We start from the raw sequence: 26,856 nt of genomic DNA, 5'->3' as shown, positions 1-26,856 counted from the left end.
AATGAGTGTATCAAGCAGGTATAACGGACACTGGACTAGAACACACTTTCTTTGACTTACCACATTGAAGTGATTTCAATTGAAAGCCATTGTGTGAAAAGTGACCAACGAAAAGACCATCAAGGAAATAAGTCAAAGTCAATGAAGACAGACAAAATGACGCACACCTCTCCCCTCGGGCTAACTTGTCATGTTCTGAGAACACTCTGGGACAACAAATGAGACTGGAGAGACACACAAACGCAGAGAAGAAAGAGGGGAGGACGAGGAGGAGGAGAAAGGGGTAGAATGGGGGAGGCAGGGTGGAAGGCAGTGGGGGTGGGAAAGGATGTGGCCAGGAAAAAAAGACCCCTGTGTCTCATGATTACGCCCTCTAATTCCATCAGCTGTTAAATGGGTGCATAGTTAACCTATGATGTCAAGGAGGGGTGTGTGTGTGTGTGTGTGTGTGTGCGTGCGCGCGCGCGAGAGAGAAGTTTTTTTTTTGCTGACTGGCTTTCTGAAATGACAAAGGAATGTGTGTGTGTGCGTGTTTGCTGTGTCTTCTAAAATCAAGAGTGTGTCCTCTTCCAGGGAAGGTCAAGTACGAGCATGTGACCATGTCTGCACAATATGTGTCTAAATCAGTGTTGTTTAACATTTCCACCGTTTCAGTGGTGCACGTGTCCGCCCACCTGGTGAATGTTGTCAACTTCAGCACGAGCTATTCAGATGACTTCCCTGCTCTGAATCTGGCCCGCTACAAAGGAGAGGTACGCTAGCCTGTAATCCTTTGTTATGGAGGCGTTCATGCAATACTTTCCTCTCCATGTGACTGCAGTCTTCTCAAACTAACCGTACCTCACCCATTGGGCTTCACATGTGTGTCTGCTTATCACACCTGAAAGTGCACACAGATGTTTAAGTTAAGGTCAGAAGAGGCACAAGTTTGAAAGAATATCTTGTGAAAACCACATGAAGTGACTTTTTATGTCACTTTAATCTGAAGGGACCGTGCAATTAACTTTTATGATTTTCCAACATTGCACAGAACTTCATTCTTCTTTTGACAAACATTTTGTATTTAATGTCAAACCTGACAGCAATAAACCTACAACTGATCAGACACTGATATTTAACATGTTACACTTAAACCTGCTCTTTTCTCTCAGTAAGTCATGGATGTTATTTCTTCCCTTCCCAGGACCCCAAGAGGATCATTTTAACTACAAGTAAGTTTCAGATAACATTAAATGTACGTTAGTGTTTGTGTTGATAAAACTTTATCTCGGTTGCATAAAGATTTGGATTAAAAATGTCCTTTTATTCCAGCAAAATTCATAATAATTCATTTAAGGTTTAAATAATTTATTGCAAAGGTTTTAAACTTAGGGATTCAGCCCAAATTATTACAATTTAAAGATCTGGCGGGTTTGCAGACTGTACAAATTCGATATAGGGCAAAGCGCAATGATTTACTTCAAAATGTACAAAAGTTACTTACTCAGAGGGAAGGAAAACTACATTTCATAATACCGATGGTACACAGTAGGAAGTAAGGTTTTTGTGTTTCCGTACAATGGGTGAAACTGTGGGATAGCTTAAATGAGCAGCTCAAGGAATGTCCACATATAAAACAATTTAGTTTGAACGTTATAAAAACGAAGGAAAATGAGTTTGTTTAGCTTGAATTTTTGTCGCTAACACACTGTTTAAATGTATGAAGATATTTGTGCTTGTGTTATGTAAGAAAGTGGATAAAACCAAAGGAAGTAAGCTATTGTTTTAAGACTTTGGAAGAGGCGGTGGAAATTAATAAGTGTTAAATTTCATCACACTCCTTTGCGAGCAGCTGTGAATTTGGATTATTGTCTTATGTTGTACATACTGTACACTTTTTCATTGTGTGCTTGAAATAAAACTAAACTACTACAACTACTACTAGTTATTTACAGGCCAGTAAAGAAAAGGAAGAAAAAAGATCACGGGGTCCTATTTTTAAGGTAATCTGTACTTATTAAGATGTCAATCGCTTGATATTGTATGTTATTTATACTGGAATATTTGAGCATGTGGATAAAACAGCTCCGTTTTTCAACATCAATGTATTTGTTTTTTTATTTGATCTATTTCACTTTCTTTAAAGTAAAATAGAAATTTCAATCATTACTTGTTATATTTGGGGTTTGGCCAATAAACATCTGAATTAACGTCCAAATGCTTCAGTGGCAGTTCCTTCAGCCAATGCATTCAAACAGCACTATTGTATGTTTGCTTAGTCCATTTGTCCCCATAATGTAATCCTCCCACTCTCTTCAGTCCCAGGGGTCACTGGTGTTCTGTTGGTTCTCATCCTTTTCCTGATGTTCATGTCTTCCTCCTACTGTGTACGGTAAGCTAAAGCCAAGCCAATGTTCGTCCCAGTACGTGCGCTGTTGTCAAGGATGTAAAAGATTTCAAGTGTTTGTTTCTCTTTTTATGATAAACATTGGAGTGACAGGTCTATTAGCTTAAGAGGTTTTCACAATATATTTAAAATGGATGTTCCTTAACCTAAAAAAAACTAAAAATATCTTTGTATTGTGCAAATTGCAATTCTTAGTTTTAGTCTTTTTTTGTCTGTCTCTGTGTAATATCTGTGCACTTTTAATGACAAAGAGACACAAACTGACGGCTGCTGCAGAGTAAATCGTAGCTCTGTCATTACTCAGGTCATGGTGGGTCATCCTTTGTGTGTGTGTGTGTGTGTGTGTGTGTGTGTTGACTTCCTTTCTGTCAGCAGTAAATGAACAGAGGCTAAGAGGCTTTTCTAGACCACTTAAGCATCACTTAAAGAGTTTGGCTGAATGGTTAGAGTGCTGGTAATTTGGCTGCTGCGCATCACATGAGTACCCACCCTCTCACCGAGTCACAGTATTAAAAGACACTGATCGTTACAAAGTAGAATAAATAGGTACGGTATCATTATTTCTGCGACTAAAAGTGATACTTTGTAGTTGAAGTGTGATTATTATTTAAGGATCAAATAGACAGAAATGAGTTATAGTTCTGATATAACATTGTACTCATTTGCATCCTATGATTGTATTTTTTTTCCCAGGATGTCAAACTATGAGATCTTCTGGTATACACACAACCTGTTCATTGTTTTCTACATCATCCTATTGGTGCACATGGTCGGGTAGGTTGCTTTTAAATTACTTGTATACATATATATTTATAGACAGTATATATTTGCATTTATGCATATAAGTCAGTTTTTAAATATATACCGTACTGTACTTTTTTCCTGCAAAATGTGATATCTCTCAGATCAGGGGAAATTAGATCAGATCAGATTACTCTTTCATTAGAAAGATTTGATATCATCCATAGCTTCGTTTGCTCTTTCAGACTCTTTATGTGTTTTCATAACAATTCAGCAATAACCAAGAGCTATAATAATAATCTTAATAGTAATTATAATCTATATATATATGTATTCTGTATAAAAAAAATCTGCAGCAGAGCTACAGTCAATTTTAAAAAGTATTGCTTTTAGTGAAAATGTAAAGAGGTTATAAATTGCAATACTTTTTACTGTAGATTTTCTTTGCTCTGTTTTTAGTACAGTTTTTAAACCAATTTTAGTCACATTCATTAAAATGTTTAGGAACAATTTTCCTTTTCCTCTCAATGACTAGAACCACTAATTAATGCTTAATGTTTAATGATTTTTAAACTATGATTTGCATTTTTACATAATGTAGCTGTTGTAAAAAAAAGATGTATATCTATTTGTAAATCGATGTTGTCTGTTTTTTGTGTTTTTCATCAGAGGAGCTCTGAAGTATCAGACGAACATGGAGGCCCACCCCCCCGGCTGCCTCAGAGCCAATCAGAGCAGCGCACGGCGGCAGGATGAGAATCAGGACCAGGATGAGAACAGATGTAGTGAGGATGCTCACTTTCAGTCGCATTATCCTCAGGTGTGTGTGTGTTAGTGTGTGTATGTGTGTGTTAGTGTGGCTGAGACACGCTTGTTAAATAAATGTAGAGAACGCATATGGTCTTCATGTGTGTTCAGGCTGCTCACGTGTATGGAGCACTGGGGAAGTGTCAGAGGGAGTCAGCCTCGTTTACTGGGGGTGTGGTGGGCTGTTTGGTGGGGTCTGGCATCCTCCCTCTATGGGCCTCTGTGTGTGTTCATGTTAGTGTGTCTTCCTGGGTGTGTCAATAAGTGTTTGCACACGGTCGTTAAGTAACAAGCTGCTTCCATAAAACCCCTCTTAACCTCCGATGTGGTCCTCAGGCTTCACTAAAGCTGTGAGCAATTAGTTTCTTCCAGGTAAACGGGGAAAAACCAACTCCACACGCTGTAGTAACAACAGAACAATCTGTTATTTCTGTGAATGTGCTCTTTGTTCCTCATTGTCCTTTAGATTCCTTTCTGCTGGACATGAAATACAGGTGACCCGAACAAAAAGAAGACTTGAGGATTTAGAGTCAAATATCAATCGGACAATAAAAAACAATGTTGTACGCACCTTTTATTTTTCTTTTACAAAAGTGGAATTAAGACATCTTGCTTGATCAAACCTTGTCTGATAATGCTGACTTGTTCCACAGAGAAGAAAAGTTCATATTCATTTGTTTTTTTTTTAAAAACATTTCAAACTCAGTGGTTAATCTGCCAAATTTCCCGATTCAATTGAGATTATGGAAGTCTCTACTAGATTTTTAATGATTTGATTTTTTATTATTAACTATAATCAATTTGATTGTCTATTTTTTCTGAATATTCATTTTCCATTTAACAAGGCAAGGCAAATTTATTTGTACAGCGCATTTCATACACAAGGCGACTCAATGTTCTTTACATGATCAAAAAGTTTTTCTCTTTTGATTAACACCTCACAGCACCGTCAATATTGTCTCGTATATAGAAATATCAAAATATCCAAGTTTGTTTTATAGTTTGAAAAATGTAAATAATCAATCTTTGGAAAAATAATAGTATATTAAAAACATTATGATTAATCAATAAATAAATGAAAAAATAAAAATACATAAATTAATACGAATACATAATAATCAATAAATAATCAGATTTGTTTTCATTGAATTAATTTTTTTTTTAGATATACAACTAAATTAAACACTGCACAGTGTGTGTATGTCTATGTTCAATTTATATAAAAAGCCCCTAATATAGACTAAAACATAAATAGTTCAAGTATTTTTTTTACATGAAAGTTATGTTTTCATATAAATAATTGTTAAAAAATGAATCTGTAGATTCAAAGGAGAGCAATGCTGACTCAGTGAGCAGACTAGGAACTAGTGACTAGTAAACTAATGTAATTCCACTTTCATTCAAAGATGTCAGCTAAACTTATTTTAGGATAAACGACAAATCCTGACCAAATCCATATTCCAACGTTTATGTGATAAAAATCAGTTAACTCTTACATTCTCTTTAACTTTTGGTTGCGCTCACATACTTTCTGACCCGAAAAAGTGGTCATTTTTGTTATAGTTCATTTGTTTCTTATGGTAAAACATTTTATTTATTTGTTTACTAAATGGTGTCTGTTCATTGTGTATTCAGACGTGGCTTTGGGTGTCTGGACCTCTCTGTCTCTACTGTGTGGAAAGATTTTACCGTTACATCCGAAGCGGAGACCCTGTCACCATAGTGACTGTCATGAAGCATCCCTGTGATGTCATCGAGTTACGTATGGTGAAGAAAAATTTCAAAGCTCGACCTGGGCAGGTGAGAGACGTCGCCCTAGTATTTGAATTGTATCCAATCAGTCACTAGTTTAGTTGTAGGGGGAAGTGTCAGTGCCTGATCCTTTCAACGCATGCGCATAGACTACGTCACTTCCTTCACTCGCAGCCTATACAACAGAGCTCCTGGGATGTGGTATTTGAATGTAAACCAGCCATACAATGTTTTATAAATATAACACCTGTACATATGTGACTATTTTGTGGTGTTTTTAATTGTTAATTTAAAAAAAAAAAAAAAGACAAAAAGGAAAAACCATCGCAAGACACTATATACAAAAACAAATCAATACACAGCATTGACAATCAAAAACCAAACAGTAAATAAAATAAAAAACAAATAAAAACGGGATTCACTCAAAACATACATTACTAATTCTTTTTAAATAGCAGTATTTCAACCTTTTAAATAGTACACGAACTGCCGTAAAATAGGACGACCGGATGTAGACGCGTTTCGCGCAAAAGGATCAGGCACTCACAAGAAGTTTTCCTGCATCTCTTGAAACAGGATGTCGAAATTAGAAATGAGATTCCAACACTGTCGCTAACTGCTTTTGTTCTCTTGTCTTCACTGTTTTTGTCTTTAACATGTGCTTTTGTTTCCTCTCAGTACGTTGTTCTCAACTGTCCAGATGTTTCTACATTTGAGAACCATCCCTTCACTCTGACATTGGTAAAAATATGTTCATCTCTAATAGTTCAATGCAATCACACACATAAACGTATGAATCCACATACAGGCACCTCACACGAACAGGCGTGCACAGACAACTATTTACTGTAAAACACAAGGGGTAGTTGTTCATCCGCCCTGTGTTATCAATGGCACTTGATTGACAGATTGCTTTCCAAAGCAGACATCAAATTATCTCTTTGCTCACACATCATACAGGCATGAACTGTGTGCTGGTGTGTTATGAAGCTTTGAGGAGGAGGGCAGAGAATCACACTGACAGTGAGCAGACAGACCCCTGAGGCGACGAACAGTGTCTGCCAACAGGAAAGCTGTGTGTGTGTGTGCGTGCGTGTGTGTGTGTGTGTGTGCGTGCGTGTCACATTCACTTTTAAGTTTCTCTGCGTACACCTTGATCTCTTGTGTTTGCAGCACGTGTACACGTGGAATTTTCTTTTGTACTTGACCGTGCACACGTGTGCATGTCTGCGCGTGTGTGTGTGTTGATGTGTGAATAAATGTCTGATTTGTTACAGTGTCCCACAGAGAACAAGAAGACTTTTGGCATCCACCTTCGAGTTGTGGGTGATTGGACTGGTGAGTTCAAACAGGTTCACACTCAGGCACATGTGAGCAATCAGGAGTCAAAATTACAAAATGTTTTAGATATGAGTTTACATGAAAAAAAAAACTATTTGCTTTTATTGTTATTAAACCAATCAGCTTTACAAACTCCTTTTTTTGTGAGTTTGTCTGAATTTCAACTTAAGTCTTTTGTTTTATGTGTAATAAATACACATTTATTTAAATGCATAACTTTTGCTGTATGATTGTATGACTGAGTTGAATTCCACCCAGAAGTTTTTATTGTATCTGTTAGTGATCTTAAAAGGATATTTATAATTATTGTAATTTAATGTAATTTTTTAACCGGTAGAATGTACATAACTTGCTGAGTTGGCAAAAGTACCAGTCTTCAGTACTCAAGTAAAAGTATAGATACTTGAATAAAAAATGACTGGTAAAAGTAAAAGTATTGAAGTTGCTCCCTCACTAGTACAAAGTAAAAGTACAATCTACGTAAAAATATAAAAAGTAAAACAAATGTCCCTTTTTAAACCAGCAAATTCCTTTCATTTTTTTTTAACTATACATGTACATGGAAACAAGTTAAATCTGTTACTTTTGAACACCTGGACAATTTAGCACTCATAATAAATACAATTTGTAAACACAATGTGTCAAGAAGAAAAAAAATGCAAAAGCTCAATTGACCTTATAACACGTTAGCATTGACTAGCACTAGCTTCTCCTCCAGCTTCGCGGTTGTTGTTTTGCATCTTTTTACGCTGTGACATCATCTTAGAAGGCCTTGAAAATAACAAGCTCATCTTTAAAACATAAGGAGTAGAAAGTACAGATATTTGCTTCAAAAAGTAAGGAGTTAAAGTAAAAAGTTTTTATAACTTAATGTATTTGTACGCTGCAAATGAATAAATGAAATAAATGAATGATGTTTTGCAGATGTGCAGTGTTCATTTTAGCCCAAAAGGTGATAACTCTGAATAGGCAACAACTTCATCTATTTTTTCCTACTTTTTACACAAAGAAAGCATATAAAGTAATGTGTAAATACAATGAGTCCCATCTTTGTTCTCTCCTCCCGTTCCCTTAGAGCGACTCATGCAGCTGTTACTACCTCAGTCAAGGGTGGACATGGAGATCCTCCCCATTTTCCAGCAGAGAAGATATCCAAAGTAGGTTGTTTCAGTTTGTGTGTGACCGTGAGGGTGATGTAGCTGACGTAATTTTTCATGAAGGTTTAAAATGACTATGAGGTCAAAGGTTTTGACTGCATGGCCTCTGATTCTCCTCTTCCTGCTCTGCAACAGGCAGTGCTAGAAAGTTACACACGAGCCCTGCAGGAAAAGTAAGGAAATTAAACTTTATTTAATGTAACCAGAGCTAAGTAAAGTGCACAATATCTGTCTTTGGAACCTGAGACGTACAAGTGCCAACTTGTCACATAATAACAAAACATAAACCACAAAGATGTCACATATGCACAGATTCAACTACAGACATGAAATCAGCTTCAGCAGCAGTAGGAACGCCTGAACAATGGTAACGCTCACAGCAGGACTTGGCTTATCAGTTAAACAGCACCTCTTACCAATACTGCATTAAATAACTTACCTACATTCATTATTATTGTCCCCTGCCACACAAAGTGTATATAGGTTTGAGCTCTGTCCGTTCGTCCAAGTGAAAGGGGACAGCTTTTTTTCAGAAATCGTTTAAGATACGATAACCAAATTCAGTGTGTGGCTTCAGGGTATCAATACAATGATGGAGTTTGAAAATGAGATGCGCGCAATAATTTTTTTCAGAGTTATTGCCCTTTTTCCCTTTTTTTACTCTGTCAGAAGTATCTTAAAAAAGGACAGCTTTTCTCAGAAACTGTTTAAGATACGATAGCCGAATTCGGTGTATGGCTTCAGGGTATCAATACCTTAATGGAGTTCGAAAATGAGAAGCGCGCAATTATTTTTTCCGGAGTTATTGCCCTTTTTCTGTTTTTTTACTCTGTTCAGAGGGGACAGCTTTTCTTAGAAATCGTTTAAGATAGGAAAACCAAATTCGATGTGTGGCTTCAGGGTATCAATACCTTGATGGAGTTCGAAAATGAGAAGCACGCAAATATTTTTTCTGGATTTATTGCTTTTGTGTCGTTTTTTTACAGCTTTTCTTAGAAACTGTTTAAGATAGTTAGTAATTTTATATTCTGATAATATTATTTTCTTTTGTATATGTCTAAGTTCTTAGATTTAGGACATTTAGGAAAAGGTTGTGAGTTATAATGAGAACCAATATGGCGGGGGACGTTGATGACTATGTCTTCTTGTTGAGATTGCTTTTACATGCACTCCTGCTTCGACCAGGCTTTTATTCATTCTGTCAAATGTCATATGAATGCGTTGACTTGTGTGTGTACTTGCATTAGTTTAAAAAAAAAAAAAAAAAAGGTGTTATGCAAACAATGGTACATCAGTTTTCATTTTCAGAGCAGTGACAAAACGCAGAACTTCAACCAATCATTTATGACTGTAGTTACGGGGCTGTGACCAACTTGAGTCACATTTTATTTGGTTTGATATGCCAAGAAAACTTGAAATTGGGTTTCCTTACTTTTATGGAGCTATTGTCACACTATCCACATCTACACATCTTTTTTTTTTTTTCACGTTTTCTTCTTTTTCTGAAGAAGATTGAAATATTTTTTTTAACACTAATACATGTGAAACAAAACATATTGTAAAATAATTTAGGGTGACCATTTGCAAAAAAAAATGTCTATAAAGTCTGAAATTCACAAGTAAAATGACTAAGATCTAATCAAATTGATTTTTTGTCAATCACTGTGGATCAGTTAGTTTCACTGTGTCGTGCCACAGTTAAGATTAGAGTTTTTTGTCAGTAGTTTACTGTATATCAAGAGCCTGTTGATTTGGGGGTTGTCTGGGTTGCACTACAGTTTAACACACTCTTTTGTGTTACACTGTGTGCTGCTTTTTTAGATGCAAGTGAAAGATATATGTATGTCACGTTAAAACCTTTAGTAACAACTTGTTATTGTTCTCGTTGCAGTTAGCATTTTTCCTGCTGCACATTGGGCACAGACAGCGTGTCTGTTGCCATGTTGTCTCTTTCGATCTTGTGAGTGAGTTATTGCACAGCGACAGCAGCTTGTGTTTAGAGAGAGAGAGGAAGGCAGTTAGGACAGAAATAAGTCAAGTAGCGACTCCCAAAATAAGATAGAAATAAAGCTTTATTGTTATAAATTAACATATCTGATTTTATGTCAATATTTGCCAAGCCCTATATCTTTAATATCTCTCATTGTTGTTATTTATGTCACTTACTCCATTTTTTGTAAGGTTTTATCACGTCTTAGGTCCTAGATCAGTCGTTCTCAACAATTGTGGAGGTGCTGAACCCTGCAAGCTGAATCTGTGCATTCATAACAATGATATTTAAAAACAACGTTTTACATAGTTATTTATCTCTGAATAAAAAACTAGTTTCTGATGGAAATGTATATTTACTGTGTCTCTACCACTGCTAAGAACTAAGAACTGCTGCTCTAGATAGATGCTTTTTAAAAATGTTTTAATTTAATTTAATTAAAATTTTTCTATAAAGGCACAAGTGGTTTTTCTCATTCACGTGATGTTTTGGTGCACCCTACACCTTTATTTACAGTGGAAGAAATTTAAATAGTACACGTTTTATAAAAAGCAAAAACGTACCAGTTCATGGATGGTTGATGGTTATCTCATAAACTTAGTTGTTTTCAAACTGAAACAACCTGAACCTACCGTTTTTTTACTTAATTATATACAAGACATTATTCCTACCTTGTCATCAATCCACTTTGATCCTCCGGCTGTTTTCACAATATTCCACAGTTTAATAAATGTTCAAAAACAACCAAATTTGTAATATTTCCCCATGTAGTTCTTCTCTTTTGTTAGTTTTTAGTTTATTAGGGAACAGTTTGACTTGTTGTTTTGTGGGTTTTATGTGTGTAGCACATACACACAAACACTACATGTTGCTTTGTGTGTATTAATGTATATTTACTGTATCTTCATTATTCAGGCTTTACATTGATGGTCCATTTGGGAGTCCATCAGAAGAAGTTTTCAACTACGACGTGAGTCTTTGTGTTGCGGGTGGAATAGGAGTCACACCATTCGCCTGTGTGCTTCAAGCTCTGCTGTAAGATGTCAACGATAACAAAAAAACATGTTTGCAATTATGTACAGTTTTAAATAAGCATTTATTTTTTGTTTTGTCCCGTTGTGTGGTTAGTAATGACTGGACAGGTTTTAGATTGCAGAGGTTGTACTTCGTGTGGGTCTGCAGGGAGCTCCAGTCCTTCTACTGGTTCGCAGACTTGATTTGTGCACTGCATCACAAGGTCAGTATAAATTCTAAGTGTACTTCCTTTGTGTTATACTTTGAATATTTGGTTAATGTACACAATGCAATTAAATGTTTTTTTTGTTTTTTTTTAAAGAAAACTAATTTTGGAACGTTTGAATTACAATAAGTGCAATGTTGCTTTTTTTTCTTAGTACATGTCCACATAATGTTATGTAGTAACACATTTACTGTTGTTTGTTTTTCATCATTTAGTTTTGGCAGGAAAACAGACCAGACTACTTTAATCCAAAGTTGTATGTCAGTCAGGCAGAAAACCTGCAGGTAAGACCAACACTATTAATACCGTACTCTACATCAGTGGTTCCCCAAACGGTGTGCCGCGGCACACTGGTGTACCGTGAGGGAAGTCCAGGTGGGCCGTGGGATTTTGTGACAACCATACTGTTCCGGCGATCTGCCTGAGTGCTCCGAGCGTGGCGTGCGCAGTGACGTCATTTTTGGCGCGCGCACCTCGCGACGTCCTGCGCCCGTCAAGCGTAAACCAGGATTAATGCTGGGTGCATGTGCCGCTTCAAGTGCGTTCCGGCTCGCGCTCACACTGCTGCGTATGCGTGCAGCTGTTCAAAATGCTCGGTGTGCGCGCGTGATTCTCCGCGACGCATCTCATCAGGTGAGCGCAAGAGCACTGATGAGAAAGTCACCCTTTAAACGGCCTTTGGCTGTGCACAACGGAGCTGAGAACACCTGAAACGTGCACTGCACAACACGCACGGGAAAAGGACTGAAACCAAAGGGCTACTGGTGAGCTCATACATTACAGAAAAATACACCAAACAAAAAATATATATAAAAATTAGTAAAAAAAAACAAACAAACACATTCATCATGCGCATGTCCCATACAATTAAACCAGGGAAATTGCACATGCTTTTTTATTTTGCACCGACAAAAAAAAACCCTTTATAACACTACAGTGTACAGAGTATGTTCACCTCTTTGTACATCCAACCTTCAAACACATTCTCATTTGACCTTAACTGACAACTGTACTTATGCTCCCACAAGAATGCATACTTCCGACGGGCACTGCACTAGTGTATTTAAATGCTAAAATAAGTTAGTATTTAAAATAAAACATTTCTGAGTGAAAATATTTAATTTATGTATGAAAATAGTATAATATAAAAGTATTTCAGAAATTGTTAAATTAAAATTGAAATTGTAATATTAATAATTGATATAAAATAGGGACAATGTTTTCAGGATATAAAAGTAGATCTTTGGTTAACGCCTAATTTTACAGATTACTTACCTGCATTGATGTAATAAAAAAAGTACAATATACTTTTACCAAATTAAATGTACTGACCTGAAATTGTGTTTATTTGTACTTACCTTGTTTGATGAAAAAATTATGAACTTTTTTGCATTGTGTTTTTTGTCTTGTCACTGGAAAGACTAAAAGTAAGAACAAGTGTGAGTCTGGTCAAGTCCTTCCTTTTTCAAGTGTGGGAAGACATGACGTTATAAAGACACGACACAGACATTATTATTGCAATATGCAACTACACAAAAATAATTATATTTTAATTATTTTAATTAATTTTTTAAAAAAAAAAAGAAAAGAGAATGCGATATCGATATTTTGCTGTTCCATTTTATGCATTTGCTTATTTATTTAAGATGGCAAAACGTGCCTCTTTATGGGTTATGTAAATTCATATAAAAAGTAATGAAAGCTCCTGTTGTGATTTTGGTCATGATGTATTGTTAGCGCCACACACAGCACTTCTCACAGTATGTTGTTTAGTATGGTTTGAAAAGTGGCCATAAGTACACCATGGCACCACTAGAGGGCAGTACAACATCCTGGTCCAACATCAAGGCATTGCTTCTTGTCTGAGAGATCTTAAAATATATAACAGCAGTATTGTAGTTCACGTTGTGAACTCCATCATCAGTTAATATGCTTTCAGTAAATCATAGTTACAAAAATAGAAAAGATTTTTTTTAGCATATCTCCTCGTTAGTATAGTGGTCAGTATCCCCGCCTGTCACGCGGGGGCCAGCCGTGGATAGTTGTACCACACTGACAGCCAATCAGATTGCAGCATTTCTTGTCTGCGGTCCTTGGTACTGAATTTTACTTTTCCTGTCAATGGTGCTGAAATGCTTTGTTACTTTTCTAAATTTAGTTATAATATGTAATATTCCACTGCAAAAATTATATCTGTAATTAAGATTTATTTTCTGTTGCATTCAGAAATGAATTAAAAACAAATTATTTGACCTATTATTCATATTGAAAATAAGCTGACCAGTGCTTTGAAGATGGAATCAAGTGAAACAAGTTCTTTACTTAAAATCAGTGTTTTATTAAAAATACTCAAACATGAGCCTTCAGTATTAAAAGCTAAAACAAGTATAAACAGGTAAAAAAACAAGAACAGGATAACTATGGAAATTATAGCTGCTGCAAAGTAATGGCACTGGGCAGAAGTTGCAGTAACTTGGTGCAACAAGAAGAATACTGAGTAAAACAAGAGGGAGTAAAAACAAGCAAGTTTAAAAATAAGTTTATGAGTAATAACAATCAGTTTTAATATACAAATGCTTGTTCATGTGGATCTTGTTGGGTTCTTTCTTTCTTACTATGAACTCCATTTTTTTTTTTTTGTTAAGCGCTTTGAGATGACTTTGTTGTAATTTGCACTATATAAATACAGTTCAATTGAATTGAATCCTCAAAAAACAACATCAATTCGATATACTGTACATACACAAGAAAGAAAAAAAAACACTAAATCTATTAAAGTAATCAGTACACAATTTAGACACCTGACACTATGCCTGCATTAGTATTATGCACCAATTGTACCATAGTTTGAGTTTTGTGAACAGTGGGTGATTAAAATATGAAATGTATTAGGTGTGTGCATAAAACGTCAGCATTACTACTTCTTTCCTTCTACTGCCCACCTCTCCTTTTCCATGCCATAGAATGATGAGGCTTGAAATTCCCTCCATGTCATTTCTTTCGTCATGCCTCTGTCTTTATATAAGGCGAGGACTTATAGGTGGGCAGTAAATGTATTTTCCTGAAACTCCTGGAAACCCTTTGTGTACATGTTTGCTGTTTGGGCCCTGCTTTAGCTCTGTGCGACAGAATCGGCACATTGTTCCCTGAGGTTGAGGGTCCGGGAGTTTCCTCTTCTTTTCAGCTTTTTCCTCCACTCTGCGCTTTGTTAGCTGAAGTTCACGCTGAAAGAAATCAGTCTGTGCAAACTCTTCAAAGGCCATTCTAGGATTTGTCAGGCCCTCTGCAGAATAGGCTTTAAACACCTTTGTGGAGCAATAGTAGTATCTAATGGGCCCTTGCTGATGAACTGATGATACCTCACTTTGGTAGCGGGATTTTTGGCTGCCCACACGAGAGACATTTTTTTGTCTGTCTGGGTTTTTGTTGCCGCTGGTCTGCATGTCGGTGGAGGAACAACAGCAGAAGGTCCAGCTGACGGAACAAGGATGAAAAACAAAAACATAATTAGTGACGTGTCGTCATTTTCACATCTTTTATTATCATCACAGATTACATAATAACTTAAAACATATTTTGACCACAGTTACATCTTCAGAATAGTCATAAAAAAACATCTTACTGTGTGGTGTCTCAGGTGTCTGAGGGTCTGGTCTGTGTGTCAGTGGGGGAACAACAAAAGAAGGACCAGCTGAGAGAACAATGATGAAAAATAAAATGTCATAATATTTACACACTTTAATCTTCTTATTATAGGCACATTCAAGGACAAATTTGGGTATTATAGACAGTATAGTAAAGGACACATTTGCGGCACAGTAACAAAGAGTTATGAAGACATCTTACTGTGTGTTGGTTGGCTCATGTGTATGAAGGGCAGAGGAGATCTCAAAAGGTGGGAGGGTTCCTGAAAAGATCAATGTATATATGTTCAATTAAAAGCAATAAACTCTATTTACTTTACATTGCATCATTCACTTTACTATATTTGTTCCCACTAATGTTCAGAAACTTATAACACTCATATGGGCCTTTTTTTTCCATGGGTCTTTTAGTTGGTTTAGTTATCTTACCAGGGATTTAAAATGTAAGGTTAACCACAGGTGCAAGGCAAGATTATGGTTGATGAAAGTTATTATTATTATTTTTAGGTTGACAAATTGTTTTATCACCATTTTATTTAGTGTCAGTCATTTATCATTAACACCCTGTGTAAGAAATAACAATTCATTATTTTAATATGTTCTTACAGATAAAAGGGAACCATTGCAAAAGAGTCAAAGAGCCACATGAGGCTCCAGAGCCACAAGTTGCAGACCCCTGTTTTAGGGTTACACGTACCCCAGTTTGGGAACCACTAGAATATAGAGAAATCTCTAAAAACATTTTTAACCTTGGGAATATATATAATATAAAATAAAATATGAATGTATTTATTTATTTAATGTTAACCTATCAGTATGATTTTTGTTAAAAGGCCATACATAATATGTCTATTTATATTGCCTAATACTACTGTAATAAAAAATAAATAATCTTTCATTCGACTTTAAAACCTCCACATCTTAAACATTAAATCAAATCCCACTATCAATCCAATCTTACAAGCTTACAATCCAACCATGATGTGTCAAAAAGTCACTTACCTTTGTTAGACAGTCTGAATGAAGCTGTTACAGCGCCACAAAGGGTCAGTGGCGGGAAGGCGCATTACATCCGTAGTGGTTTAGCACTACCATAGAGAATGAATGGGAAACGGTTTAGGGCCGTTTAGCTGAACAATCCTCGGCGGCCGCGCGGGAGACCGGGGTTCAATTCCCCGACGGGGAGAACACTTTTTTTTTTTTTTCCTGGATAGACTGGAGGAAACTTACCATACATGTAGGGCTGGGCAATATTTTCTATTTTGGCGAATTAAAAAGCTACATTATCGTCAAAAAATTGATACACATTTTTTTGTATTTAGACACTTTTGCTGCTTTCGCTACTTCTCAGAACAGCATGCAAGTACCGTCAGATGGATTACTGAGTGCATCCTAACTCAGACCTTCCCCTAAACAAGCCACACTACAGAACTCACACACACGTGCTGTCCCTTACAGGAGAAAAATAGCCCAAAGTGGCACATATTGTGCAGCTGTTTGTTAGTAAATGAACCCAGAATTGTCTTTTTGGTCAGACTTAATTTGAATTAAAACTATTGAGATTTATATCGTATACCACCTTATTGAGAAAAAAATATTGAGATATGAGTTTTGGTCCGTATCGCCCAGGCCTACGTACACATGGTGTAGTGAGGAATGTTTGTGGAGGGTGAGGCCTGTCAACAAAACTGCAAACGTTTGCGGTCTTCATCTCCTTTTATTATTTGATCTGTCCCCATCTTTGAAGCTGATGTAACACAGATGTAAAAGCCACACTGTGAGCTTCCTCACGTGGTCCTTTTGAACTGTATTTTATGGTAAATATTACAAACTGCATTAAAGTTTCTGCTGCATTGAGGGCAATTTCAAACCTTGTACAACAACAAACAAAAACAGCTTCATCTGTTTTTCTACAGCAGCAATGGTTTAGAGATGTTTTTTGTTGCCTGTATTTCCACTCATTCTTATCCTTCACTCTCTTTAGACCATGTATGAGGAGAAATACCACCAGCTAACATCAAGGCTGCTGATTGGTCGACCTAAGTGGAAGCTGCTTTTTGATGAGATTGGAAAGGCCAACAAACAGTAAGTTCTGAGGGAAAATTTTAAATGTTTTAAAGAACCTGGAGAAGTGGAGGTATGCATTAGACAGAGCAGCAGCTCAAACAGTGGTCCACGGGCCACTGGTGGTCCTCGAGCGACCCCTAGTGGCCCATTATGTTACTGGGCAAATACACGTTTAAAACTAAAAATTTAAAAAGTCCGTTTTTTTATTTATTTATCATCAAACTGTTCACAATCGACTCCAAAACTGTGTACATTTAAATTGTCATTAATTGTTGTGACTGTAATTGTTTTAAGGCTATTTTGCGACATCACTTTGTAGCAAAATGATAAGTGCAGACGTGGAGAGAAATAAATAACTCATGCCTCATCCTGATGTGATTCAGACACCTCATGCACACTGAATCTAAAGAGAGTTGTGTGACAACCTGGTTAAAAAATGTAAAAGTCAGCATGACGACGAAAAGACCAGCAATAAAGTAAAGCGAGAAACCCATAGCGAGTATATCAAATTTGGATATTTTTCGGACTGGGGATGACCCCAAAGCACAGTGTGTTTTGTGCTAATGAATTGCAAACAAACTATGAAACATTCTTAACCTAACCACATTTGGAGACGTTGCCATTTATTTGTAATATACCGTTGGAGGAGTAAAGTGATCTATTGGTGTCGCCATGTGAGAATAGGAACGAGGATGGAGGGAGTGGGACATGGCAAAGAAGCAGGAGTTTAAAGCTCTCATATCATGCTATTTATCACCCATCTCCAAAAACATAGTATTTGAGGTTTTCCAGAGTTTTAGCCTCTGAAAAGTCACTTTCTGAGCAACTTTACACAAACAGGCTAATATGTGGCCTATGTATGCATATTCATGAGTGGGCGTGTCTATAGACAGGACACTGACTTCCTCCTTCCCGCACGGTGACGTAGGGCAGTGGACGGCCCGCCCTCCTCCCACCCACTCCGTAGCCGAGCTCATGCTGCTTTAAAAACACGAGACAGAGCGTGGGGGCGGGGCGTTCACTGGTACATACATAGACTGTAGAGAATACATACATAGCACTGTGTGAAGGACACTGAAATGCTCACCTTCGTGGGCGTGTCTGTTTACATGTCAGTCACGACAGAGAGCTTCCTGGAGGCGTGGCTTCTCCAGCTCAGTGCCGCGTCAAATTCGTCATCAAAGTAGGAACATGTCATCAAATTGTAGGGAGGTGTTTGTGCTCACCCTGCAGTAAGAAATCAGCAAATCACCCTCTAACTAACGATTGAGAGAATCAATGAAAAAAACACTTTGGGCATGTGTATGAAGCCTAAATAGCACTTTATGATGTTTAAAGCACAGAAAAGTCCATTTAGCTTAACATGGGCCCTTTAAGTGTTGCAGTAACAGAAATGTAGCAGCTAAGTTAAATGGGAATTTCAATCCCTTTGTGGCCAAGTTGCTTGATAATACATTTTTTATTTATTTATTTTAAAAACTAATTTCTTCCATTTTCCAATCATTCCAATGACAGTGAATATATTAACTATAACTATGGCTGTTTTCTCACTGCTTCTTTGTAATTCCAGGAAACGTGTTGGAGTTTTTTGTTGTGGACCAAAAGGCATATCCAGGACTCTCCACAGACTCTGTAATTCCTCCACATCATGGGGAACTACTTTTGAATTTAATAAGGAGTCTTTCAGCTGATTGAGCGACACAATGGTTTTTTTTATTGGTTTTTTTTAGGTCACTGTAAGACTACTATCTACTTTTGGATGAAAAGATTTTCATACATTTTGCACAAATCTAACCAAAACGAATATGCAAGGTGCTATTTTTGAATTGTTATATTTATGTTTTTAATAAAAAAAATAAATAAACTGGGGCGGGATCTAGATTACAGGCCCACAAAATCTTGAGCATTGTTGGGTGGTTTCACATTAAGATAGTCAATAGTTATTAATATTATTTTTTAATACATTTTGTTCACTCTCTCACTGCACTTTACAAGTGGACCAAAGCACCAGGAACACCAGCTGACCAAGAAGAAGATGTTCACTAAGACATTAAAAAGCAGTTCCACTCATTTACCGTAATGTAGTCATGGGGATTCTGCTTGTACTTAAAATAGTAGTTAGTGTGCTTTGACAATTTATGTTGAATCTGATAGTTTTCTGCCAAAATTATGAGCAGATATGCAATTATGTATTCAGTGTGTGTGTCTGTATGAGATGAAAGCAACAGTACACATTGTTCAAACATTGCACTGTGCTGGTTCACTGGCTTTTTCTCATTTACTGTCATTTACTTTGACCAGCTGGATAATCCTTATATACAAGCGGACCAGTGTTCACTTTGTTTGCAAACAAAGGCATAATTTTTGCTCAGTTTCAAGATGCAAAACGACGCTAGTGGCTGTGACCCTTGACCTTCAGTGACACATTTGGAAAGGAAGTGTTTTTTTTTGTTTTTTTTTAAGTGACAGTTTGTTTCTAAAAATACCTGAGTAGTCCTGACCACTGGGAAAGAAAAGAAAAACGTTTATTCTGCAATAAAATTACACCTCAAAACAAAACATGTTTGTCGTCCTTTTTTATATATATATATATATATATATATATATATATATATATATTCCTATAGTCTGGTTACAGTTAATTAAGGTCATTTTTTTTATTTAAAACACATTATTTAAACCTCTCTAGCTTGTTCAAATTGACTGTAAAAAAAAAAAAATATATATATATATATATATATATATATAAAGTTCTATTGTGGGTTCTTGACTTATAAATGACAAATTTCTTACTAGAATAATACAATTGCTCCCTTTTGCAGTTGTAGATGTACGGAAGAGGATTACGGTCACTAAGAAAAAAAAAAAACAGCCAGTAGTGAGTTTATTTATTTATTTTTCCCCATCCTTTTTCTTTCTCTCTTTTTCTTCTTATGGGACACCTGCAAACTCCTTCCAGAATTTTTGGATTTTTTCCGTGAAAACGGAGAAAATCTGAAAATTCTGTCATTTTCACTCGTTTTCTTCCTCCAGCCACTCAGAAACAGAAACACACTGCCCTTCTCCATCTGTGTTTGGTGTGGGACGAGCTTGCAGGCGTCCCAAAAGAAAAAGAAGAAAAAAAAAATCAAGACTAAAAACGTATATCCTTCGATGTGGAACTTTGAGCACCATAAACATCAGTATAGGCAAAAGTCATCTTGATTAAGAAGATGGTCAAACAGGTAATAAATACATGTGTTGTGAACAAAACTAATATCTCAGCTAAGTATACGTGAGAAACTAACATTGTTATTCCTTCATGTTACACAAGGTGTTTTTCTACCTTAGCATTGGACCCTGGAAGATCATAAAACACAGTTCTAATCAATGTGAACGTGTATGATTATAAGATGTCTACATTTTTTTTCTTCCACTTTTTTGTGAAGTGTTTCTTATCTGAGTAAGAACCAATATTGCTCCAGAAAGGACTCCTGTGACCTGAATAGTTGCTTATGTAAATGTCTCGCTGTTTTTCCAGTGATTGCTGTAACCCACAAATTTGGCATTCCTGCTACTTACAGTAATGCTTCATGGCTGTCTAACTGTCCTTGATTCATTAATAATGCATTTATAAATGAATAGCTACATGTAAAGCTTTTCAGAAGACGTTTTCTTGCTTGTTAACTATTTGTATTTTCTGTCATGCACTTAAATACAATATTAGCGAGTTAATAAAATACAAAGCTTCACACATGTTATTTATATCACAGTTTACAAACTACTGGAGTATATTGCACTACTACAGTTCAGTATTTATACTATTTGGTGTTTTTTCTTGAACAAGCAATCCAGTCAGTTGACTTTATAACTACTGTACTATTGACAGGATAGTGGGAGGAGGAGGTAATCTGACAGACATTGCCATGGGCAATTTCCATGTTTTTGGATGGTGGGAGGAAACTGGAGTGCTAAGAACACACAAACTCCACATAGAAGGAACTCGGTTCACTCCCAGGGCTTGAACCCAAGACCTTCTTGCTGCGAAGCAGACATGCTAACCACTTCAGCACCATACTGTGTCCATTATGTCAACACAGACAATTTAGATTTTGAAATGCAGGACCTGCAAGGAGGCCTTCCTTTCTATGTGTTACGGTGAAATTTACGGTTACCTCGTCTTTGACTTGAAAACACACTCTGTGGTGATAAATGATGAAGACCAGACAGGAGAGATGATGAAGTAATAAAAAAATGATTTAATCTAAACTAAATAAAAAGGTGAAAAGCGGGATAGACAAAGAGGTGGTCTCCTCTGGCCAGAGGAGAAGCGCAAAAAAGGGCCCAAATGTTCCTTTCACACACTTTTATACCCCACTGTCCCACCTCCCCCCTTCCACAGACAGCAAAGAAGAGACCAGGGGGGAAGGTCAGTCTGCCGGAGGTGACACCTCCGATGTCGGGGTGAAAGTTAGATGTGTGTGTGTGTGGGTGTGTGAGTGAGTGTGTGTGTATGTGTATATGATGTGTGTGTGTGTGTATGTGATGTCTGGGGTGGGTTTGGACGTGCTCTGGCCTTCGAGATTAAACTGAGGCCAACTGACATTCCTTTAGAGAAGCTGTATTATGGGAGTATGGGCCCACTGACTTTGCAGGAAGAGGAAAAGACATCAGACAGGTGTGGAAAGTTACAAATTGGGGTATTAAGTTGAATGAGATCAAAAAGCAAATATATGAGTATACATAATTAATCAATTTTGCCACCACATATGGACAATTATATTTGCGCCCTAGAACTAACTGAGTAACCCATAACAATCTGTTACGGGGGGTGACTGTGTGATGTCTGGTTCGTGTAAGGCAGGGGTGGACTGGTCATCTGGCATACTGAGCATCGTCCTGGTGTGCCGTCGACCCAAAGTGGGTCGTTCTAGTCCTCTAAGAGTTTTTGTAATGACTGAGTGGAGGCAGACGTGACAACAAGTGGCCAAAAATGGTCCAAAAGTGGCAAAAACATAGCACAAAAAAAATGGGAAAATAAAGAAAAATCAGGTGGTACGTAATGGCGAAGGGTAGCTTAAATGGGCAAAATGTGGCAAATGATAGTGAAAAAGGGCAAAAATGTGGAACAAAAAGAGGCAAAATGTAAGGAAAAAAGGGAAACAAGTGGTGTTTATTGGGCAATAGTTAGCTTATTGGGATGAAAAGTGGCCAAAAAATTAATGAAAGGACAAAAATTGGATAAAAGTGTCAAAAAGAATCTGCAAAATATGATGTTTATTGGCAAATGGTAGCTAAAGTAATAATAATAATAACTAAAATTAGGACATAAAGAGCCACATGTTGAGCATCACTGACTTAACAACAGCTTCTTCATGATGTCACTTATAATGGAGTGGGCTGGTCTGGACACAAAATGCCAGGGCTGAATTTTGGTCCCAGTCCACCGCTGGTGTAGTGGAGGTAATGCCAGAAACGAACCCAAACAAACTTGTGATTACATCTGTGGTTCAAGTCAGACTTATTGTTTACCAGAAAAATGCACACACAACACTGTGCTTGATTCCATGAGGCAAAAATCAAGCATGGTCTTTATTCTTTTTCAAGTGAGATGACTTCAAGGATGACTCATTGCCTCTCTTGTACATCCATCTGTTTTTATATAAATTCTGAATGGGCTTTCATGTGTAATCAATCACATTAATATATGGAGAAGGATTTGAATGCTGTATCCTGCAAGTTCTCTGTGTGTGTGTGTTACATCGTGGTCTGATAGGAAGATGAACCTTCCTCTAAGCTGCTGTGCAGTAATGGTTGCCTCTCCCCAAAGATTGTGGCTCTCTTCCTCCTCTGGTTGCGCTTCCACTTCCTTCTTGCGAACACGATCACCACAGCAACTACTGAAGCAATCAGAGCTCCAATGATTCCTGCTCCCAGCAGCCACGGCCAGATCTGTCGGGCCTGCTCGAGATAGGGCGTCACGAACTCCTGCAAAAACCTCTGACCTGTGAAGAGACGGGAGAGGAAGGCTTCACATTCAGGGAAATCCAGACAAACATTCCCTCGATGCTCTAGTGTAGGTGGACACTCACCAGGGTCTAACAAATATGCATACTCGTATCCCAGAGCTTTGTTAGACAGGAAATAGTCTCCATTACGGAAGAGAGGAAAGAACGGCACCATGTAGTAGCCATCGTTGTGGCCAATGGGAGCATTGGAGAGGGGATAGTTTGCCCGGACAGGCTGGTGGGTTCTAAGCCAGCGCTCATAGATGCTTCAGTGGAGAAAAGAGGGAGGAACATAAAAAAAAAAACAGACAATATAATATTAACAAAGCAGGTAAGTTTAAATTCAAGCACCACTGAAATGCTGTAAGGGTGAGAGTTACAGTACCTGTCAATAAAAGCATGATGCAGCACAAATATGGGATCATTGGCTGATCCCTGCACAGATGACATAGATCCATTCATATAGATATGCAGTGCATTATGCATGGTGCTCTGGCCCGGTACAATCTGACCTGTCTCTGGACTGGCAAAACCTAAATGAAACAGTTAACACAGGTAGTAATGACATACTGAGCATTAGACAGAAATGAAAATGTTTAATATTCAAGTGAAAAAACACCAGTAAAACATTGGACTTCAGTTTTGTTATACTCTTTTTTTGGAAACAATTGTTTTAAATAAGTTTCATTCTGTTCAGAACATAGATAGCAGCACATTTTCACTATGAAACTGTTTCAGAAAAGTGTTTTTTTAGCGAGATATTATTGAAGAATTACATATTTGCAGGTCTTGCATCTTTCTTCAAATTTCTTTTCAATTGGTTTTGAAGCGTGTTTTTATTTGTTTCTGTTTTTCTCTCTCCTGCTTGGTTTTTAGCTTTTTTTTTTTTTTTAAAAACATGAGCATTCTGCTCTGTTTCTTGATTTCTAACCTTCAAGAACATTTCTGAAGCTGTTGTTGGCCAATCGGTCCATGGTTCCGGTCTCATATTCGGTATGGCCTAATGTGAGCTCCACGTCAGCTGAGGTAGGAAGTCGAGGTGTACGGTTTTGATCGTGGTTGCCGGGGTTACGTAACAGTGGACCTTCTCCTGTCGCATTGCATAGTACTTCTCGATTGTTGTAATCCTCTGGCTGGGTGCAGATCACCTAAGCACACACATGCACATGTCTCCGGTCAATACAAAACATGGAAAGAATATACTCATTAATTAAAACACTGCTTTCAGTATTGAACACTGGATCTTTAGTTTCAAGGAAAGGAGATGAAATAGTATCAAACTAACATCTAAACCAGTTATGGGCAACTGGCAGCCCCGGGGGCCACATACCTTTAAAGTAAACGCATAAAATCACTCCAAAAACACACACAAAAAAAAAAAAAACCAACTAGACATAAATACTCAAAAAACTCAAACTAAATCAAACACAAGAAGAATACAAATGTATACAATAATGACACCACCGCTAAGTTTAGATTTAATTTAAATCTGTTGATAACTTTTTGAGATATCCTGCCAACAAACATCCACATTAACAGACAGACTGACAGACAAATGCTGGTGAAAACATTCCTTCCTTAGCAGAGGTAATGAAAAGACAAAAAAAGTACAAAAAATGACTCCAAAAACAACCATAAAATGCATAAAACAGAACAAACCCTTGCTGATCCCTGTAATATAAGCTCAGATTGGTCATTATTTAACATGAATATTGATAATGTGGCCCTCGGATCAGACGATCGCATTTTTATGGCTCCCACTGTGATAGAAGTCGACAATTTCTAATTTAAACTATTTGAAAGCTGCAGGCTTTTCTTCCAGTAATATCCAAATCTATTCAAAATTAGGTTTAAACTCCCTGATTTCAGATATTCCTTTGTCTATTGTTGTTTTCTGAATCAAACAAGTAAACACATCACATGATCAGATTAGGAGGAGAAACAGGATTTATCACCTTCCACGAAGAGAAGACTGAGGCTGGGCTGATGAGGTTGGGATTGAGGGGGCTTCGTCCTCCCATCAATGCATCAGTGCACACCTGACAGGACTGGGCATCCCTCCAGTCCCAGTATGGGATGGTGAAGTTAAAATCTCCCGTCAGCTTCCTTATCTCATTCTCCCAGTGCAGCAGAAACACTCTGTGCCAGGGCAGGAAAGCTGCAGACTCGTGAGCAAAGTCAATTTCTCTCCATACGTTCCCAGGGCCTCCCAGGAACGTGTCCCTTGACACATAGTAGTGCATCCAAACAAACAGGTCATACGTGTTGATGTCTGAGAACATGGGATTTTCCCCGTTTTCACCCATCTCTTCCCGTGTTGCCGTGGAGATAACGTAGTCCTGGCTGATGGTGTTTTTCGCTAAATTCAGATAAGAAACAAACTTCTGCTGGTCAGCTGTGGACATGGTCAGGATGTTTCTACGCACTGACTCTCTGTACTCAGCACAGTTGGAGCCCCAGTAGCCAAACCTGCATTCACCACAGTTAAAGCCTCCATAGTTCCCAGCACAACGACACGTTCGGTTAAAGAAAGCCAAAGGCCAGCGCTCCCTGTCGTCGATCCCACTGTGAGGATACTGAGGTCCGTTTGGCTCATCTGAGACCAACACTTCAGTGCAGAAGCCTCGGCCTGACAGAGCTCCACAGGCTGAGCTGTCTCCATCCCACACAGGGCAGCACTCTTTGGTTCGGAGAGCTTCTGAGTTGGCACAAGGACGCGGGAATTGACCCAAACAATTCCCAAAGAGCTGCAGCAGGATTAATGACACGCTTAATCTTCTCATAGTGACAATTAGAGTCTATGAACCACAGGAGGAGGTAGGTTTAGGACCCCAAAAGGCCTCACAGCAGCACAGAAATTAACAAAAAAAAAACCCAAAAAAAAACCACACACACAAAAAGAGTAGATGCTAACAAAAAAGTGACTTCTTGATTATCAAAGCAGAAATGTACAAGCCTAATTACAGCACAGGAATCCAATTTAGAGGTATTGTTTCACATCCTCAAACATGCGATCAAAGTTTCTACCTTTACACTCTAGTCATCCATCGAAGCAGCCACCAGCCTCCCTCTCTCTAACACGCTTTCTTTAATCTCAATGAGCCGTTTTAGGGGCAGTCCTGTGTGTCCTGTGTGTGTGTGTGAGATCACACACACACACGCACACACACTCACACACACACTCAGATGAAAGCATGTGGACTCCAAACTCATCACATGCTCAGGATCATATTCTTCGTTCTTGTTTCTTTTTTTTGCCTTGAGACAGGTTGAACTTTGTTACACTAAGGATAAAGATATGTAATTGTTCGTGTGTGTGTGTGTGTGTGTGTGTGTGTGTGTGTGTGTGTGTGTGGGCAGGAATTTCTGCATGACCTGCCAGGGCGTACGTGCTTGCAAAAGAAAGAAGTTTCTTGCTGCTGGTGATGAAACCATTGTAATTACTGTAAATGTTTTTAGGTATGATCATAATGAAAATGAAAGTTTATTGGTTTTCAAAAAAAACAAAAAAAACACTGACACTATTTATGTTAGTTTGAATCCCTTTTGTAACACGAGAGAAAGGTGAAAGAAAACTATTAGATTCCTACATGCCTTTGATAGTTTAGTTTAATTGTTTTTTATTTTTTTATTTGAACACAATGAACCTAAAAATAATGCTTTTGCATTGTAGGCAATGGTGGAAATAAGACGTTGGGTTGGGGGGCTGGGGGTGGTATAAATTGGTATGTATACCAACACACA

General features: G+C 37.6%; 2 protein-coding genes across 2 annotated transcripts in view; one reads left to right on the top strand and one right to left on the bottom strand.

Moving 5' to 3' along the window:
• nox4 (NADPH oxidase 4) overlaps positions 1-19,556 on the top strand; it is a 28,620-nt gene extending 9,064 nt beyond the window's left edge. Inside the window, exons 5-18 of the mRNA XM_028464679.1 lie at positions 655-752; positions 1,184-1,211; positions 2,299-2,371; positions 3,080-3,160; positions 3,797-3,947; positions 5,570-5,734; positions 6,365-6,427; positions 6,964-7,024; positions 8,103-8,184; positions 11,090-11,209; positions 11,303-11,411; positions 11,630-11,698; positions 17,043-17,143; positions 18,696-19,556. Coding sequence (XP_028320480.1) covers positions 655-752; positions 1,184-1,211; positions 2,299-2,371; positions 3,080-3,160; positions 3,797-3,947; positions 5,570-5,734; positions 6,365-6,427; positions 6,964-7,024; positions 8,103-8,184; positions 11,090-11,209; positions 11,303-11,411; positions 11,630-11,698; positions 17,043-17,143; positions 18,696-18,816 — 1,322 coding nt within the window. The 3' untranslated portion in view covers positions 18,817-19,556. The remainder of the gene's footprint in view (positions 1-654; positions 753-1,183; positions 1,212-2,298; positions 2,372-3,079; positions 3,161-3,796; positions 3,948-5,569; positions 5,735-6,364; positions 6,428-6,963; positions 7,025-8,102; positions 8,185-11,089; positions 11,210-11,302; positions 11,412-11,629; positions 11,699-17,042; positions 17,144-18,695) is intronic.
• Positions 19,557-22,861: 3,305 nt separating this feature from the next.
• tyr (tyrosinase) lies at positions 22,862-25,895 on the bottom strand. The gene is made up of 5 exons (XM_028464654.1): positions 25,068-25,895; positions 24,044-24,260; positions 23,498-23,645; positions 23,197-23,378; positions 22,862-23,109 (listed from the first exon to the last, which is right to left on the bottom strand). The coding sequence occupies exons 1-5, from the start codon at positions 25,893-25,895 to the stop codon at positions 22,862-22,864; spliced, it is 1,623 nt and encodes a 540-aa protein (XP_028320455.1).
• Positions 25,896-26,856: the final 961 nt, after the last annotated feature.

Source organism: Gouania willdenowi, chromosome 13 (assembly GCF_900634775.1).
Source record: "Gouania willdenowi chromosome 13, fGouWil2.1, whole genome shotgun sequence".
Taxonomy (NCBI): Eukaryota; Metazoa; Chordata; class Actinopteri; order Blenniiformes; family Gobiesocidae; genus Gouania; species Gouania willdenowi.
Note: the sequence above shows the minus strand (reverse complement) of the source record. Positions and strands in the feature narration are given on the sequence as shown.